The sequence below is a fragment of the Aquila chrysaetos genome, chromosome 8, assembly GCF_900496995.4.
Source record: "Aquila chrysaetos chrysaetos chromosome 8, bAquChr1.4, whole genome shotgun sequence".
Lineage (NCBI taxonomy): Eukaryota > Metazoa > Chordata > Aves > Accipitriformes > Accipitridae > Aquila > Aquila chrysaetos.
This window is the reverse complement of record NC_044011.1, coordinates 4,371,190-4,388,923: the sequence shown is the minus strand read 5'-3', so window position 1 is coordinate 4,388,923 and position 17,734 is coordinate 4,371,190. Positions and strand designations below refer to the sequence as shown.

Below are 17,734 nucleotides of genomic sequence, written 5' to 3'. Positions count from 1 at the left end.
CCGAGGTCCCGGGCAGGGGAAGGCGTTTGCTTGTGGCACAGCGAGACCCGACGTGGGGCTGGCGGCACCGTGGGCATCTCCCACGCGCCCTCGGCCTTACTCTGGGGGCACCGGGGCTGCCTGGGGTGCACGGCCCTTGTGCGGGGGGGGAGCCAGCCCTCCCCGGGGGTTTGCAGGGATGCACCAGGCTGTGCACCCCTTCACCCCCAACCCCCCCCCTTTGCCCCCAATCCCCCCCAACATCACCCCCAAACCCTCCCTTCACCCCCAAACCCCACCTAACATCACCCCCAACCACCCCTTCACCCCCAAAACTCATATATCACCCCCAAGCCCCCCTTTCACCCCCAATCCCTCCAACATCACCCCCAAGCCCCCCTTCACCCCCAAAACTCATATAACATCACCCCCAAGCCCCCCCTTTCACCCCCAAACCACCCTAACATCACCCCCAAGCCCCCCCTTTCACCCCCAAAACTCACCTAACATCACCCCCAACATCCCTTAATCCCCAAACCCCACCTAGCATCACGCCCAAGCCCCCCCTTCACCCCCAAAACTCATATAACATCACCCCCAACCCCCCCCTTTCACCCCCAAAACTCACCTAACATCACCCCCAAACCCCCCCTTTCACCCCCAAACCCCACCTAACCCTCCCAAACATCACCCCCAAACCCCCCAGCAGCGCCGCCGAGCCCCGACACTGGGCAGCAAGACGGGGAGCACCCCCTTCCCCGGCCACCCCCCCCCCACCTCCGCCCCTTCCCCGGTGCCCGGGCCGCGGCCGCCCCCTCGGCGGAGCCCCCGGCCGGCCCCAACCCCCGCCTTTTTTTTTTTTTTTTTTTTTTTTTTTTTTTTTTTGGGCTGGGCCCACCGGCGAGGGCAGCGCGGCTCCCGCTGACGCAGTGTCTGAGGCCGGCGCACACGATTTTTTTTTTTTTTTTTTTTTTTTTTTTAAATTTATTTTTTTTAACTTTTTTTTTTTTTTCCTTCCCTCCCCCTTTCTCCCCTCCTTCTCTCTTTTCGGTGTCTCTCCTCCTCCTCCTCCTCCTCCTCCTCCTCCTCCTCCTCCTCCGTCTCCCGCCCCTCCGCCGTCCCCCGGCCCCGGCGAGGGAGCAGCGAGGGCCCCGAGCGGAGCGGAGCGGAGCGGGGCAGCTCCGGGCATGGGGCGCGGCTCGGCGGGACCGCGGCCCCTCCGCGCCCCCCTCTGCTGCCTCTTCGGCCTCCAGCTGGTGCTCGGCGCTGCGCACCCAGGTGGGACCGCGCCTCCCTCCTCCTGCCCCCCCCCCCCCCTTAAAATTATTATTGGGGGGGAAAAGGGGGGGGGGGGTGAGGAGTGAAAGCAGCGTGGGGAGGGATGGGGAACACCCCCCCCGCCGGCTCCACGGGGCGCTCTTCGGTGGGGGGGGGGGGGGGTCGGGGGGCGGCAGGACCCCCGGTAGCGGGGAGGGCGGGGAAGAGGGGGGGGGGCACCGCTTCGCTCCGGCGCGGTTTACATCGCTCCGCTTTATTTCCTCCCGGAATGTTTTCTTTGCTTTTATCGCGGTTTGTTTTACTTCGTCCTCCTTCGGTGGCGGTTTGTTCCGCCGCGTTTTGTTTTCTTCACTTTCGCCGCGTCGTGTTTTCTTCCCCGTTCCGCCGCTTTTTACGCTCGCTTTTATTAGTTTTAGTTTAACTCCCCGCGCCGTGCGGCCACGCAGCGTCTGGCGAGCCCGGCGGAAACGTTTCCGTGGCCGCGGGGGGGGCCCAGGGCGGCTCCGGGGGTGGAGGGGGGGCGGCCGCCGGCCCGCAGCGTCCCGCAACCCCGCTCCGGCCTTTTGTCTCCCCGGGGAGGGCAGTTCGCGGAGGGGGAGGTCGGGAAGGGGCCGAAGTGTTTTGTTGGAGGTTTCCTCCCTCTCCCGTCCTGACACCCCTCCCTCTCCTCAACCCCCCCACCCCGCATCCCGGCGTGTTAAACCTATAGAAAAGTGCCCCGCGGGATCGGGGCCCGAGTGGGTATTTGCAGACTTCCTTCTTTTTTTTTTGGTAACTTCTCACAAGAAAGGCAACGGGTTGCATTTTTTTTTTTTTTTTTTTTTTTTTAAACCTTCTGAAGACACCATGTGCCAGACGCCTGAGGATCCTTGGGACGGCCCCTGGAATTGCCATTTGAGACACTTTTTTACCCCAGAATAGTCTAGCACAGAAGCGAGAAACTGCTTTTGTTGCTTCCTTGGATTAATTTGGCCCTATTGAGAAAACTTCTTAAAAAAAAAAAAAAAAAGCAAAATTGGCTACTTTTGCCTGAACAATAACAACCGTAAACCCTTGGCCTATTTTATTAGAGTACGTTTAGCAAATCCAAAGCAGATTTGGAAACAGCAGCATGGGAGGGCACTGTTCTCCTCCTCCCCCCGCTCCTTGCCCCCCGCTTTCCCCTCTTCCCCACCAGCCCGGGGCCAAGCGTCGCAAAAGGGCCAAGCGTGGGGTTGCTGTCGCTTTGTGGCGCGATGCCGTTGGGCACCGATCCGATGCCAGGCGAGGGGTCCAGCCCGGGCTCAGAAGCGCCCGGCCGGGAGAAACTGCTCGTCTGAGAGATGGAGAAAGGAGGAGGCGATGGGGAAGGAGACCCCCGTACCCCGGGGCGTTCGGAAGAGCGGTTGCCACGGTTTGCTGCTGGTTGGAGACATCCGAGCTGAACCCCCAACTTCCCGTTAAACCTCCCCATAATTTACTTGAGGGCCGTGCATTTCTCCTTTTGCGGGTTTGAAGGGAATCACTTGATTTCAGCTGGGCTTAGCTACCCGTAAGGATCGAGTCTGGCTGTTTCACCCTGAAAAATGCCGGTGGGATCCAGGTCTGGCGAGCCCGAGGACAGAGGCACCTCTGTCCCGGCGGTTCGTGGCGGCGCGGTGAGGCGGGAGCGCGGTGGCAGCCGACCCCGCGCCGGGGCAGGGCGAGGAACAAGGCGGCTTTCAGCTGCCTCCAGCCCACGGTGTTGTGCTGCTCGTTCTGAGCGTCCCGCTGGCGAGTGGGTGCAAGCACCCACGGTTCTTCTCCCCCCGCTCCGTCCCCGTTTTTCCGCTGATCTCCCCAGTATCAGCCCTGGCTTGGTCCCAGTGGGCGAAGGGGGCAGGGGATGGCACCGATGGAGGTGCCACATCCGAGGTCCCCCAGCGCCAGGCTGGGTTTGCAGCTCGGAAAGGATCCTCGGCTGGGATTTTGGGACCGGGATGGGTCAGTTGCAAGAGTCCCATGAGCGAGTGCTGTTTGCAAGGACGCTGTCGGCGGGAGCTGGCCCGGCAGGCGGCATCGCTTTCCCTGGGGAAAGCTTCCCTGTCGCTTCCTTGAGGGGTTTGTGCCAAATCCTTGCCTTCAGGACAGCCGGGAAGCCGGAGAGAGGCTTTTGGCAGGAGGTTGGTGGCTCCTCGGTGAGATATCACCATCTCTGCAGCATCGCTTGAGCACCCACGTGCCTGTCACGGGGAAACTGAGGCAGCAGCTCCTGTCCCGCGGTGGCTGCAGGCGGGACGAGGTCCCCGTGTCGATGCGGGGACGTGGCGCTGCCAGGGCTTTGGATCAGCTTCTCCACCTGGCCGGTGCCCGGTGCGGGACCCGCCGGCAGGAGCTGCCTCATCGGCTTTGTGGCGAGGAGAAGGGGGCGAAGGGGACGCAGGGAAGAATTTACAGCCTGTAAAACAAACAGAGCTGCCTTTGCATGAAGCTTCCCCCCCCCCCCCCCCCCCATTTTCCTCTTTGCAATGGAAATAGCTCGTTGCACGGCAAATGCAGCTCCAAGAAATCATAACTCGATCTTCTTCGGATTATTTGGGAGCAGGAAAGAGGAATGGAGGTGTCGGCTTTGCGGCTAAGAGCCCAGCGGCTCTGCGCCTGGCAGGACGCAGGGGACGACCGGGGACCTCGCCGCCCCGGCACGCTTGCAGCCTCAGCAGCCGGCCGGGCCGGACAGGGACGAGGCGAGGGATGGCTGCTTGCGCAAGAATGACAAGAATGAAAAGCAAAAGAGATTTAGCCTTCAGTGCAAAACTGTCCCTTCCCCCCAAAGCCACCCAGCGCGGTGTGGTGGCCCCGGGAGGTTTCCCAGGTGAAGGTGCCACCCCGGGGACACCTTGCCGGCACACGAGAAGGTGTTTTCAGGCGTGAGGTCCCGGTGATGGCTAAAGCCACGTTGCAGGTTTCTCTCTTTGGCTTTATTTCTGGCTGGATTTTGCACCTTTCCCTGCAGGGCAGAGGCACGCTCCTGCCTTCCCTCTTCCTTAAATATTTTCCAGGGAAACTTTTTGCCCCGAAATCAAAGCAAATGGCTGCTGAGGGGCTATAATTGCTGTCTGCTAAATCATCTTTCCCAGCTGATAAATCCATAGCGGGAGACTCTGGCTCCGGTACCTCGGCCGGTGCTCGGAGAAGGGCAGCGAAGGGCTGTTGCCCACGTCGGCAGCTCTGCCGGAGGTCCCGGCGCTGCTCGCCGGTGCATCGCACCCTGCTCGGCTCCATCGAGTGCGGCCGATTCTCGGGTGGGAGCGTCTGCGGCGGCCGCCCTCGCAACCCGCTCGAGCCCGTCCCGACCCAGCCATTTCCTCGAAAGGTTGTTTAAGCGATTTGTAAAATTTTGTTCTTCTCATGCAGCCGAGAAGCAGGATTTTAATTAATTTGAACTGTGCCGAGTCTGCGGAGCATCGACATTTTTCTCATTCTTAAGATTGCTCGAGCCCAAAAGAGACCCACACAGATGCTCTCTTTCTTAAAGGACCCATCTTTAATTAATTAAGGATTAGAAAATGATTAGTGGATTGACTTGCAAATTCTTGGGAGTGCACTTTAGCCCAGGAGCGAAGGTTTGGCTGTTGGCAGGGGGCACAGGGTATTTTTCAAGCATGATGCTCCCTTCATCCCTATCACGGCGAGAGCTCAGTCCTGCGCTACACCTCGTGCTGTCGCAACAGGGACGTAAATGGGATTTTCCGTGTAAAATAGCGTGTTTGCAGGATGGTGCTGAGACTGGGAATGGGGAGATCGAGCCCTTCCCTTTCCTCTGCCTGAATCTAGACACGGTGACTTTGGGCTCTACAGGAATGGCCCCATTTACCCGAGTCTTGCCCTTGAGTGCTGGGCACGAGGCGAGCAAAGAGCACCTGGTGAGAAAAGCTTCATGTTAGTAATTTTAATTAAAAAAAAAACAAAAAAAAGAAAAAAAAGGCTGTGGGACACCAGGGTCTGATCCTTGCTGTGCAAATGTACTTGGTTTTGGTGAAATGGGAGTTCTGCTGTCCTGAGACACCGATGGCACCGCTCGGGGTATTAATATCAGGAATGGTGCCGGAGAAACAAAGGAGGAGAAATCTCTGCATCTTTTTTCCTTTTCTTTGGGAATTTCTTTAGTAGTTTGGAAAAATTGGGTAGTTTTCAGCCAACTGGGCTGGAACAACGTCTATGGGGACATGTGGCGGGGCTGTCCCGCACATCACATCACGCCCCTGGACATGGCCGTGAATTTGCTGACCGGGAGGGCGATGCTTCAGGGTGAGCAAATTGGGGGTCATCAGACGAGCCGAGGCCAGAGCGGTCCCCTGGGACGTGGCCGAGGCTGCCACTGCTGGGATTTTGTGGCTGGGTGAGAAGATGTATGTGGGACAGGACATTCGTGGGGAGCCCGGCCACCACGTCCTGGGGGGACCATCTGGCCGGTGGCAGCTGGGGGACCCCTGTCCTTCCCCACTCCCTGCTGTGCTCTTGGGGTCCATCGCACTCCTCCATCCCGGCTGGAGCCCGTTAGATGGATGGCGCTGCTTTCCTCCCTCTGCATTCCCGGGGAGTCGGCAAACCTGGGATTTCCACCTCTGGATGCGTACGGTCACTGCGGGGCTGGAGCCTGGAGCGGGTCTGGGGGAAATTTGGGGAAAATTTACATCTTTCTACCCTTTGCTGGGTACCAGAGGGAGGATGCGGGGGCTCCTGGCTCCCTTGTCCCCTGCCACAGCTGTGGGCGAGTCACTTGAGCTGCCCACAGGCAATCATCCCCCGTGGAATGCATTTTGTCTGCATCCCAGGCAGGGTGCGGGGAGAGGGGACTTTTAATGTCTGCAGAGAGGCTGAAATGTGGTATGTGGACCCCATCCAAAATCTTTACGAGGCAGCAGAGAGTAAGCAGGGTGGTAGGTAGCCTTCGTGGCCGTGGCCAAGTAAGGAGCTTGTCTCATACGGCTCCCACCGTATAAACAGCAGCTTCTCTCCACACCACTGGGCAAGCCAAGAGGAGTTTCTCAGCTCCAAGTGCAGGTCCTGCTGCTTCATAGCCTCAACCAGGCCATCAGGAGCTTCACTTTCTTCCCCGTAACAAGAGATCTGCTCCTTATTCCTTGAGGTTTATTTTTAAAAAAACAAAACAGCAATGCCCATCCTTTATTCTGGAGTTCGGCTTGGAGCACCCAGAGCTGCTTCTGACTGAGTCTGGCCCCAGTCGAGCTCCAGGGATGTGCTGGCCCGGGGTGAGCCTGTGGGACGTCGGGCAGCAGTGGTGTTTTGATGCAAACCGCTATTTTAGGAGCATCAGAGGTGGGTGGGTTGGTGTATGCCATCGGTTCTCGAGCAGACCGGAGCAGTGCCGGTGCCCCCTCCGGAGCCAGAGGCTCACAGCGTGCCCTGCGGCTGCTGGTAGTCTGCGTTTCCTTCCCTTTTTTTTTTTTTTTTTTTTTTTTTTTTAATCTGATTTGCCTCTTTAAGGGGTTGTATAGTGTTTATCAATGCCCAAAAGCAGCTCGGGCGGCAGGTAGAGGAGCGATGCCCTCCCAGCAGGCTGGGGCTGCTCTCGTACCCCGTGGTTGATGGCAGCAGGGATGCTCCAGCTCTGCTGTCGGGAGCTCCCACAGGTACAGCTGCTACTTTTCTTATCGCCGCTTCCCCTTCTCAGCCCTCAGAGGGATGCACAGGCTCCTTCCTCGGGCCAAAAATTGCTGCTCTTTATGGCAATGGCCATGCTTTTGCTCTTCTCCACGCTGAGACCTTGGGGATGGCATCAACCACGCCTGGAGGGACGGCTGGGGGCGCGGATGCCAGGGGTGGTAATGCCAGGCTTTGCTGGGACCTTTTTCCCAGGAAGGGGGTTTTCCTCCAGAGGAATATTTCATCCAATAATACGGAATTTAAGATGGAGCTGGGGGCTTTTCTGTGCCCCTGCAGCCTCCATCAGCAGAGCCGGCTGGGCACAATGCTGGGATGCAGCCCTGGGGTCCTGCACTCCCAAATGTCACTGGAGGGTGAATTTTTGGGATGGCTCTCTCCCCATCCCAGCAGTTCCCTCCCCTCCTGCGGGGCTGTGCAAGCTGAGCCCGGCGGAGGCTCGCTCTGTTGGGTGAAGCCCTCCTGTATTCGACGAGCAACGCTTTTTGGCTCTTTTTCTGTCGTTTTTTATTCCAGGGGGGTTTGCTTCTCTGTTGCTGATCTTGCCCCCGAGCTTGGTGCATCCCCACCTTGTTTATTGTGAATGAGCTGCCACTTCCCGCAGGTTTTCTTCCAGCCGTGCGGCGTGGGTTTCGGAGCTGCTGCTCACCCTTGGGCAGCAATAACGGGCTGAAAAGCCGGCGGTTTAGAGCAGGTGGCTTTGGGCTGGTGTGCCCTGTTTTCTAGTGGGTGAGAGCGCACGAAACGAGGAGGTTCAGGCTGAAAGGAGGTTTCTTTATGTACCATGCAAGTGAAGGGTGGGTTTCTTGCTGCAGGATGTTATGGGTAAAACTTTTGCATGGGCTCCCAAAGTCAAACAAAAGCATTCGTTAGCAGGCTTGCTTTCCTTGCACGGCGGTCTGCAGCCCCTGAGAAGCTCCTGGGTCTTGGAACCCCACCGGAGCCCAGTTTGCTGCTGTGGCTGGGGCACCACACCGGGCTTTGAGGATTTGCTACCTTTGATGGGTGGTTTGGAGCAAACCACATCTGTGGCCGTGTCTGCAGCACAGAAACCTTCCAGGAGGGGATCGTCCCCATTGCTCTGTGCGTGCTCAGCCTCCTGCACAAGCGGGCTTGGAGCTGGGTTTTTCAGGACACCCCAAATAAAGGGCGATCCCAAGCGAGAGCACCAAGCAGGGAGCACCTTCACGTGCAGGATGGGGCTGAGCCCCAGAGCTGCGTGAAGGGCTCTGCCGTCAAGTGGGTGCCACGATGAGTTTCGCAGAGGAGCCAAGTGGGTGGCGGGGGATGCGGGCACAGAGCCAGAGTGGCACTGCCATGCCGGGGCCAGCGTTCGCTTTTGGCTGCGATCGGATGAAATCGTGGCCAGAGCCTTGGAGCTGCACCAGCCGGGGATAACCGGGGACCGGGGTCCAGCCGTAGCTTCAATCCTCTCTTAAATTTGCTCCTGCGTTTGTTGCTGGTGATGGGAGGGTGACAAACGCAATGGAGCAGGGGTGCTCTGGGTGTCCTGGTGTGGGTGGCCGGGTTGGGACGCGCTCGGGGCAGGGTGGTGCCGAGGACACCCGTCCGTGCCGTGCCGCAGTGCTTTCTATGTCTACCACCACCCGACAGCCACCTCTGTCCCCTGGAGCCTCCCCATCCCCGTCACTTCTCTCGTCCAGTGCTGCCCACATTCCCCAAAATTGTAGGTTGCGAAGCTTTCCTTATTTGCCGTGGAGTGGTAAAGCTGTTGTGGGAAGGGTTGAGCTGAGTTCCCTTCAATTCAGACTTTGTGCTGGCTAAAAACTTCTCTTTTTTTTAATTAAAAAAAGCAAACCTGGAGCCAGGCACGGGGTGTAAAAACTCCCTTGAGGGCTGTCCCAAAGGATCGCAGCTTCTCCATCTCTGCTGCATTCAGCTGCCGGTGCCAAGGCCGGTTTCTCCCACTGTGCCGGAGGGCGAGCATCCCAGTATTTCCCCCGTGGGAGAGGAGAACGTTTCTGTGGGCAGAGCCGGTGTCTCGCTCTCAGCCCCAGCTCCTCGCCATCCCCACCATCACGCTGCCTCATAGCACCAGCTGGTTTTTACGCTCATACCAGTAAGCCAGAGGCAGCATCCAGGTGTCTGCGTGTCTGGGACAAGACAGCATCCTTGCTGAAAGTGTAGGTTTTTGCTTTGCTTTCACAGTTCCTCTGCAGAGGAGGAGGAGGAGGAGGAGGAGCAGGACATGATGGAGCAGAGCTGCTCTGAGCTGGTCCTGCTCAAAAGATGTAGGATGCAGGAGGGAGAGGCACGGGGTGCGCAGGGTACCTACTCCAGCGCTCATCAGATCCAGCCCTGGTTTAATTTTGGTGATTCCAGGCAGAGCATCCAGCAGTTGCATTTTCCAGTGCTCTTCGTCCCACGCCGGAGGGCAGCTCCTCTTTGGGAAGGATCTGCCAGTGTTTGCCGCGGTTGGGTTTCCGTAGCCGGAGGGTGGTTGGGAAGCTCTGCCGGTGGGGTTTCAGGTCCGCAGGTGGATGCAAAAACCTGAGGAGCATCTTTGAAAGGAGTCACCCCGTAGCTGTGCCGTGGCTGCGGAGGGCAGTGCGGGAGAGGGGGCCCTGGAAGGGACGGGGACATTCCCGGTCCCACTGGGATGATGCTCTGGACCTGCCTCCTGCGAGGGTTGGGTTTGCTCTGCGAGATACCAGCTTGGGAGAAGGGATTCATCAATACAAAGTTGCCCCATCCCACCCAACTCCGCATCCATCCCGTTCATCGGCAGCCGGGTGGGAGCAGGGAGAGCTCACTCAGGCCCCAGTTTCGGCACTGGGCATCGCTGGTGGAGGTGGAGCCGGTCGCAGCCAGGCTGGTGCTCGGCGGCACAGTGCCTGCGGCCACGTTTTGGGGGTTTTTTTGCAAGCGGCGGTTGGGAGATGTTCAGGACCGTGCAAAAAAAAGACTGGTGGTCCGCTGGGGAGCTGTTTGCTCTGTAGGCATCGAAGCCCATCGGGCTCAGCCATGCCAGGGAGGCTGAAAACTCCTTTCAGTGCATCGGGGGCCTGTCCAAGTGCGCCTGCCAATGTCATGGACACCGACGGGGGTCAAGTCAGCCCCAAATTCCCTATAAATAAGTGAAAGAAAAGCATATTTTGGGTGAAGCACAGCGTGTGCCTTTGCTGACGTGCGTTGAGCTCATGCTGGTCGTCCTCCCCAGCTTCAGCCTCGCTGGGAGCAGCTCCCTGCCGTCGGTGCAGAGTGGTTTTTGCAAGGGGAGAAGATGGAAGCGCTGGGGAGGTGCGAGGGCTGAGCTGGTGCTAAAGATTTCCCGTTCCTCCAGGGCTCAGCGGGGACCGGGGGGGACACACACACCGGGTGTCCTCTTTTGCCTGCTTTGAGCAAAGGGGCCATGGGCTGAGCTGCCTGCAGTGTGTGTGGGCAGACCAAAACCCTTAGCCTATAATTTCCTACCTCCAGCTCTTCTCTTTTTAGAGTAAAATGGTATTTTATGCTTTTCCGGCCCCGGGGCTGCCCCCTCCGGTCTGGACAGCTTCCTCCGAGCACCGTGCTGCTGCGTGGTGGCCGTCGAGCGTTGATCTTGCGTGATGCCGCACGGCCCCGATGCGGCGCTGAGCACCCTGACGCCGACTCCTAGCGCTGGCTCCAGGGCTTTTCCAAGATGTTATTAATTTTTTCTTGCAAAGCCGGGCTAACAGATAAGCGGAGAAGGGTGTCCCGTTGCTGACCCCTGCTGCTAACGGCAGCGGCGGTGCTCGTGGTAGAGCAGCTTTTTCTATTCCCAGTACCAAAGGGCCGGTGTTTGGCTCCTTGCAAGGCACTGTGGCATCAGCCTGTGACCCAGGGAGGCCTCATCCTGCCCGAGCGCTGGTACTCGGGTCCAGCAGGTCACGACGTTGATGCTGCATCACCCTAGAAGTGCTTAAAGATCCCCCCTCACCACGTCCCCAGTGCTGGTGGTGGTTGCACCACCTCTCGCTGCATGCGGGAAAGGGGAGAGCGATGGGCTGGGTGACGCCGTGGCTGATTCTGGCACGGTGCGGTGGGAGTTTGGTGGGGGGACCAGCTGGTGTCCTGATGTCCAGGTCAGGATCAAGCCAGCTCCAGCTGGGGAAACACCAGCACCAGTTTAAGGGACCTGAGCTTCAGCCAGGCAAGATCAGCCCCATCTGAATTTTTGTGTATATTTTTGTTTTCACTGGTCGTGATTTGAAAACTGTTTTCCCAGAAATTAAACTTTTCTTCTTCCAATCGCTGCCTTTTTCTGTTGCACGTGCACAGAGCCTGCTCGCCGGAGATGGCCGTGTGAACAGGCTTCACTTTTATTTGAGGTCATCACTGATCTCATCTCGGCTGGGGAACAGGCCTTTTGCATCAGTTCTTTTCTGGAGCTGGGTCGATGCTGAAGCTCCGAAATGAAATGGGGTGTCGTTCTTCCTCCATTTCTTTTTTCCTTTCAGAGACGAGTCAGGAAAGTTCACTGAGCCAAGATGTTTGTTGCTCGAATGTGCCGGAGCTGCCTGTAACAACATAGCTGGGGCAGGGTGAGGTTGCGGGGGAATAGGAAATGAAAACCTTTTCAGCCCAAAAAAATTCGTATAATGGCAAAAAACCAAAGCAAACCAAAGCTAAATATAGCAGGGCCCGTGAGTTCGCTTTGACTTCTGGTGAATGCTTGTGGTGGAAAAAAAAGGGTCGCTTTTAAAACAAAAAAACCCGACAGAAGTCGTCTTGTTGATGTGCTGCTTTGGGTAGCTTTTTTGCTGGGGTGTTGGGGCAAGAAGCGGCTGCGCGGAGCCCGGGGGCGGCTTTTTAGCTTAGAAACGTGCATTTGAAGAAATAAAGTATCTTTTAAAAATGACACGTCAGCTGGAGCAACGTGTCCCAGTGTAATGTCCAGGGTTTACTGGTTTATACAGGTTTTGAGATGGATTCGGGTGCTGGGGCGGCCCTCGGTGATGCTGGGGGTCGGAGAATTGCCGTGGGGATGCAGGGCTGGACCGTCACCACGGACGTGCATCGAGCTGGGGTTGAGATCGGCCGTTCTCCCCTCCGCAGCTGCGCTAGCGCTTTATCTGCTGGCAGCGATTCCCCTCGCTCCGCTCCCGCCTCCCAACGCCTGGGCTGGGATTTCAGAGGGTCCGACGCGACGGTTTGTATTTGCTGGGGCTGGGGCCGTGCCTGCCGGAGCCACGGCTACGTGCCGGCGTTTTCCATCGCTCCCTGCTCACGCGCTGGGAGACCTTCCCCCGAAGTTCTTGCGTGCTCCGCAGTTTTTTTTAACGGGTCCCCAAATACACGTAAAAACCGACAGATGTGCTCTCTATTTCCCCACTCTGTTTTTCTCCACCCGGAGCAGATGGCTGGTGCCGAAGCCATCGGCGTGGGCTCCGCCGGCGCGGGGGCTTGTTGCGATGCCTCAGGATGCTGCGGTTGGGAATTCAATTTTAAATGGCTCTGATGATGCTGTTAGAGCGGGCAAGCTCTTTGAACCGGCTCCGATGCCCGATTCAGCGCTTGCCGGCGCTTCGCGGGGATGCTGCGAGGCTTCAGCCGGCTCTGGGTGCAAACACCCGTCCATATCACCCTGTCTGGAGCCCATCACCCCGAGGACAGGCATCGGGGCAAAACCCAGGGTTATTTCTGTGGGGAAGCGGTGCTCCTCAGAGTGCCGGGTGCCGTGCACGGGGATGCACCCCAAAACTTAATGTGCGTGGAAGGGGAGCCAGGATGCTCCTGCAAGGCTGGGGCCAATGCGTGGTACGACGCCGAATCCTCGGCGATGCTTTAACCCTTTCCCCCTGTTTTTTACCCAGACTCCAAAGTCTTCCTCATCTACAACGCGGGCGCGCAGGGCTGCCTGGAGACGAAGGACTCGCTGGTGAGGCTCACCAAGGGCTGCAACGCCAGCGCCCCGGCCCAGCAGTGGAAATGGGTCTCACGAAATCGCCTCTTCAACGTGGGGGCCATGCAGTGCCTGGGGGTGTCGTGGCACGGGGCCAACGCCACGGCGGGGCTGCACCCCTTGGCCACCTACGAGTGTGACCGCGAGTCCGTCAACATGCGCTGGAGCTGCCGCGGTCTCGGGGAACAGCTCTCCCAGCATCTCGGCGCCCGCCCGGGCAATTCCTCCCTGGACAGGGGGGACCAGGGACACGGCTCGCAGTGGAGGACGTACGGCACCGAGGAGGATCTGTGCTCCGTGCCGTACTCTGGTAATGCCTCGCTGGGCGTTAGTATTAATCCCATAACCCAAACCAGCCCTGAAACGGGAGCTGAGGCCGTGGTGCTGCAGCAATCGGGTCCTGCCTGCGAAACCAGGCAGGATGAGGATGATGGGGAGCAGGCAGCCTCTGGGCGCCCCGCTAGCCCCCGTGCCGGGCCAACCCGCACCCCTCACCCCAAACCTCCCTCCAGCCCCCCGTAGACGCAGCCTCAAGCAAGGGCTCCTCTTTTCCTGCAGAGATTTACACCATCCAGGGCAACTCGCACGGGAAGCCGTGCACCATCCCCTTCAAGTACGACAACCAGTGGTTTCACGAGTGCACTAGCACGGGGCGGGAGGACGGCCATCTCTGGTGTGCCACCACCCAGGACTACGGCAAGGATGAGCGATGGGGCTTTTGCCCCATAAAGAGTAAGTGGGGGGGGGGACGCATCCCTGTCCATCCCTCCCGGGGGCTTTCCTGCCTCTTCCCTTTCCTCCTGCCTCGTCCTTCCTCCCACGAGCAGCCTGCAGTGCCGGAGCAGCCCCGCTGGCTTCTCTCTCTCTGCCTTTTTTGGGTTATTGGGGTGTTTCGGAGCTGCAGGTGGGGCTGCGTCGGGTGCTCACCCTGCTCGTCCCTGCAGGCAACGACTGCGAGACTTTTTGGGACAAGGACCACCTCACCAACAGCTGCTACCAGTTCAACTTCCAGTCGACGCTGTCGTGGCGGGAGGCCTGGAATAGCTGCGAGCAGCAAGGGGCCAACCTGCTCAGCATCACCGAGATCCACGAGCAGACCTACATCAACGGTGAGACGACGGCAGCGTGGCTGCACCCCTGTCCTCCTCACCCGGGGCAGAGCTGGCGGCACCGCGGCCGTCGCCGGTGCCAGGTCGCTCTGCCTGCCCCGGGTGGTTGGTTTGGGGATGGTGACGGGCTGGGTGTTGAGCTGGGGCTGGGGGGAGACTGATCCTGCCCCTCTGGCTGCGTCGGTCCCAGGGCTGCTGACGGGGTACAGCTCCACGCTCTGGATTGGGCTCAACGACCTGGACATCAATGGAGGCTGGCAGTGGTCGGACAACTCGCCCCTCAAATACCTCAACTGGGAGAGTGGTGAGACTGGGGGGGTCACGGTGGTGATGGGGGAGCGGGGGAACAGCCTGTCACCGCTGGAGGTGACCCGGGCTGCTGCGGGGTGTCCCCTTGCTGCCCGGGGATGGAGAGCCCTGTGGGATTGCGGAGCAGCCTGGGACATCAGTGGAGCTGGAGCGGGGATGCAGGGTGCTGGAGTGGGGGTTGTCCCTCTGCAAGCCCTCAGCAGCCCTGCGGATAACCTGGGTTGAGATTCCTCGTTTGGAGGGTCGTTGCATCCCAGCTCGGTGCCGGAGCGTGGCTGGGGAGTGGTCCCCAGCTGCGGACACCCATCTCTAACCCTGGGGTGCTCGGGGGACAGAAGGACCCTTTGCGAGGGCTGCTCCGGTTATGCCCAGTGCTGTCAACCAGAGGCACTCGTGGGGACAGCGATAGCCCAGGAGGAGGTTTGGGGACAGGCAGGAGCAGTTCAGGTCTGGTACCGTGTCCCCCCCCGACTGCCATCCAACATTTCTAGGTAAAATAGTGATGCTCCAGGTCCTCGTGCATCAAAGCACAATAAAGGATCCTGGGCACACGGGGTCACGTCTTCACCATGCAAAATAACAAAATAAAGAGGTCTTTGCTGGCGTTGGAGCCAGGAGAGCTGCACCCTGACGGCGCCTGCCCTCGCGTGGTGCCCTGCCTGCGTGGGCAGCGTTGGCAGCTCTGCCCCGGCTCCTCAGCAGCGTGTCCCCCCCCCTCGCCCCGCTTTCCAGACCAACCCGACAACCCCAGCGAGGAGAACTGCGGGGTGATCCGCACCGAGTCGTCCGGGGGGTGGCAGAACCGCGACTGCGGCATCGCCCTCCCCTACGTCTGCAAGAAGAAGCCCAACGCCACCGCCGATCCCTTCCTGACGGGTGAGCAGGGGGATGAGTAGCGCCGGGAATGGGTAGCCCTGTATCCCGAACGGGTGTGCACCCATCCCGGCACGGTCAGGGGGTGCTGCCGGCATGCCGGAGCAGCCCATGGAGATGCCCGTGGTGTATCCAGTTTGCTGGTGCCCTGGGTGTGCAGAGCAGTGGTTGAGCTCCGCAGGGTTGCCTAGATTTGGAAAAAGTCCTCCCCGAGGAGCATCCCCTGAGAAGCGCTTGGTGCAATCACAGGTTGGGTGGTAGGGGAGGAATCGAGAGCAGCGGGAGGTCCCCCGCGGTCCCAGGGGATGGGGTGCTCTCTGCTCTGCCATCGCTCCTCTGCAAACAAAAGGGATTTTGTTTTGTCCCTGGAGCTCTAAAGCCACCCTTGCCCATACCTTGCCGTTGCGTGTTACGTTTCGGCCGTAGCTTTCCCACTGTTGCTTTGGCTTGGTGTCCTGAGCACCCCGTGGGACTGTGGTTCCCTCCCCACGGTCCCCTCCCTGCCAAGGAGAGGGTTGGAGAGCAGGACGGGAGCCCTCAGGCTGCCTTGTGTCCTGCCAGACTCGTGGTCGGAGGTGAAGGTGGACTGCGAGCCCAGCTGGCAGCCCTTCCAGTCCAACTGCTACCGTCTGGTGGGAGAGAAGAAGAGCTGGCAGGAGGCGAAGAAGACCTGCCTGCGGAGCGGGGGGGACCTGGTCAGCATCCACACCCTCTCCGAGCTGGAGTTCGTCACCAAGCAGATCAAGCAAGGTAAGGGGGAGCCCGCTGTGCCAGCAGCACCCTTCCCGTCCCATTTTGGGGTCCGTGGAAAGGTCACTTCTCTGTGATGGAGGCTGCAAAATTGAATTAATTTGTGGTTGTGAAGGGAGCGGAGACCCCAGGCTGGGAGGTGATGTGTTGCTTGGGGGAGCCCGTGTGCCGGGCGCATCCTCCATCCAGCAAATGCAAAAGCTTTTCCCAGGAGCCTGCAGTGCCGAGGAAGAAAATACACAGCTGCAGCTGGGAATGGCACTAGTCCCAGTTGGTTAATGTAGAAAAAGATGGGAAAAAAACATCCTGCTGGGCTTGCTGGAGGAGGCTGCACCTCTTACTGCTAAATCTCCCCAGGACACGAGTGTCCTCCTCAGCAGGTCAAGTGAAGATGCCTACGGCATCCCAGGTTTCTCTTCCCAGTTCTGGCTTCACCCAGCTGTAAGTGGGTTGAAGTTTCCCGCATCGGGATGTGCCGGAGCTGGGATGGTAGATTGGGAAGTTTCAGCCCGAGCAATCACACGGTGGTACGGGACAGCAGCCGTGTCCCCACGCTCCAGACCCTGCTTGTGCCACCCCTCGTTAGGGTCACCCTCGGCTCGGGTTTTGCCGTTCCCACGTGAGCGCAGCCCCTCCGGCCAAATTACGCGCTCCCGCCAGCCCGAGCCTGTGCCGCAGAGGAAGAGCCTGGCAGCAAAACCCACCGTGGGGACATGGGGGGACCCAGACTTCAGCGGGGACCGGAGAGGGGCTGGGGGCCGAAGGGAGTTAATGCCGAGGGAGGCAGGAGCCTTAGGAGGGGGGAAGAAGGAGGGAGACGTGCCAGCGCTGCCAGATGGGGATGGGATGGAGAAATGGTTGAAAACCATTAGCTCACTGGACCTGAGCCTGCGGGTCTGGACTTTTACCATTCTGCTGCTGCCAGCACCTCTGTGAAAACTGGCAAATGTCCCCGTGTTTCCCCCTCTGCAGGTCCGTTCTGGCGGGCAGGAGCTGCCCTGTCCTGCCCTCTCCTGCCTGCTGGCACCGCTGGGCTTAGAGGCTGAGTCCTGCAGTGGGGTTTTGGCAGGTGCTTTGCCACGGTCCCATCACGGGGGTTCATGTCACCGGGGGTGGGGGGGTGGTTTCTGCAAGGTTTCAGCCAGACAGAGACAATTTCACCCCCCGACCCTCCCGTCTCGGCAGATGTGGAGGAGCTCTGGATTGGCCTAAATGACCTCAAGCTGCAGATGAACTTCGAGTGGTCGGATGGGACACCCGTGAGGTTCACGTACTGGCACCCCTTCGAGCCCAACAACTTCCGCGACAGCCTGGAAGACTGCGTGACCATCTGGGGACCGGTGAGAGCCCGGGGCAGGAGGGGGTTCATCCTGCACCTCTGCAGAGAGCACTGCAGCATCCTCATGGCTGGGGAAGGGATACCTCGGGGAACATCTCCGGCTAGGGTTGAACCTGGCTTATCTTGGATGGGAGGGATCCAGCGCAGCATCCTTGGGGATTTGGTGTAGGGAAGGAAAGTCTGTGGACCCAAGATGGGGATGGATGGGCTGGGAAATTCCCCAGGCCGTCACATAAGCTCAATCCTGCCCTTCTCCCCGCTGTGCAGGAGGGGAGGTGGAATGACAGCCCGTGCAACCAGACCCTGCCATCCATCTGCAAAAAGCCCGGTCGGGTGAGCCAGGAGAAGGAGGAGGATGACCACGGGTGCCGAAAGGTGAGGGGGACCTGGGGCGGGAGGTGGCTCTGGCCGCTCCACGGCTCTGCCCGATGCTTGGGGCTTCGGGGTTGTGGGGGACCTCTCCCCAAAACCATTTCAGGGAGCCCTGGTCGAGCAGCACCCGGAGCTGCGGGTCTGTGCCCGGGGGCTGCCGGCGTGACAGCATCCTGGGGCTGCTGAGCCCCTCGC

At 59.5% G+C, this 17,734-nt stretch overlaps 1 protein-coding gene across 1 annotated transcript in view; it reads left to right on the top strand.

The window, feature by feature from the left end:
* Nucleotides 1-1,088: 1,088 nt before the first annotated feature.
* MRC2 (mannose receptor C type 2) overlaps nucleotides 1,089-17,734 on the top strand; it is a 29,943-nt gene continuing 13,297 nt past the window's right edge. The window contains exons 1-9 of the mRNA XM_030023064.1: nucleotides 1,089-1,257; nucleotides 12,699-13,097; nucleotides 13,346-13,519; nucleotides 13,732-13,896; nucleotides 14,087-14,200; nucleotides 14,938-15,081; nucleotides 15,640-15,828; nucleotides 17,014-17,168; nucleotides 17,435-17,542. Of these exons, the coding sequence (XP_029878924.1) occupies nucleotides 1,167-1,257; nucleotides 12,699-13,097; nucleotides 13,346-13,519; nucleotides 13,732-13,896; nucleotides 14,087-14,200; nucleotides 14,938-15,081; nucleotides 15,640-15,828; nucleotides 17,014-17,168; nucleotides 17,435-17,542 (1,539 nt within the window). The 5' untranslated portion in view covers nucleotides 1,089-1,166. The remainder of the gene's footprint in view (nucleotides 1,258-12,698; nucleotides 13,098-13,345; nucleotides 13,520-13,731; nucleotides 13,897-14,086; nucleotides 14,201-14,937; nucleotides 15,082-15,639; nucleotides 15,829-17,013; nucleotides 17,169-17,434; nucleotides 17,543-17,734) is intronic.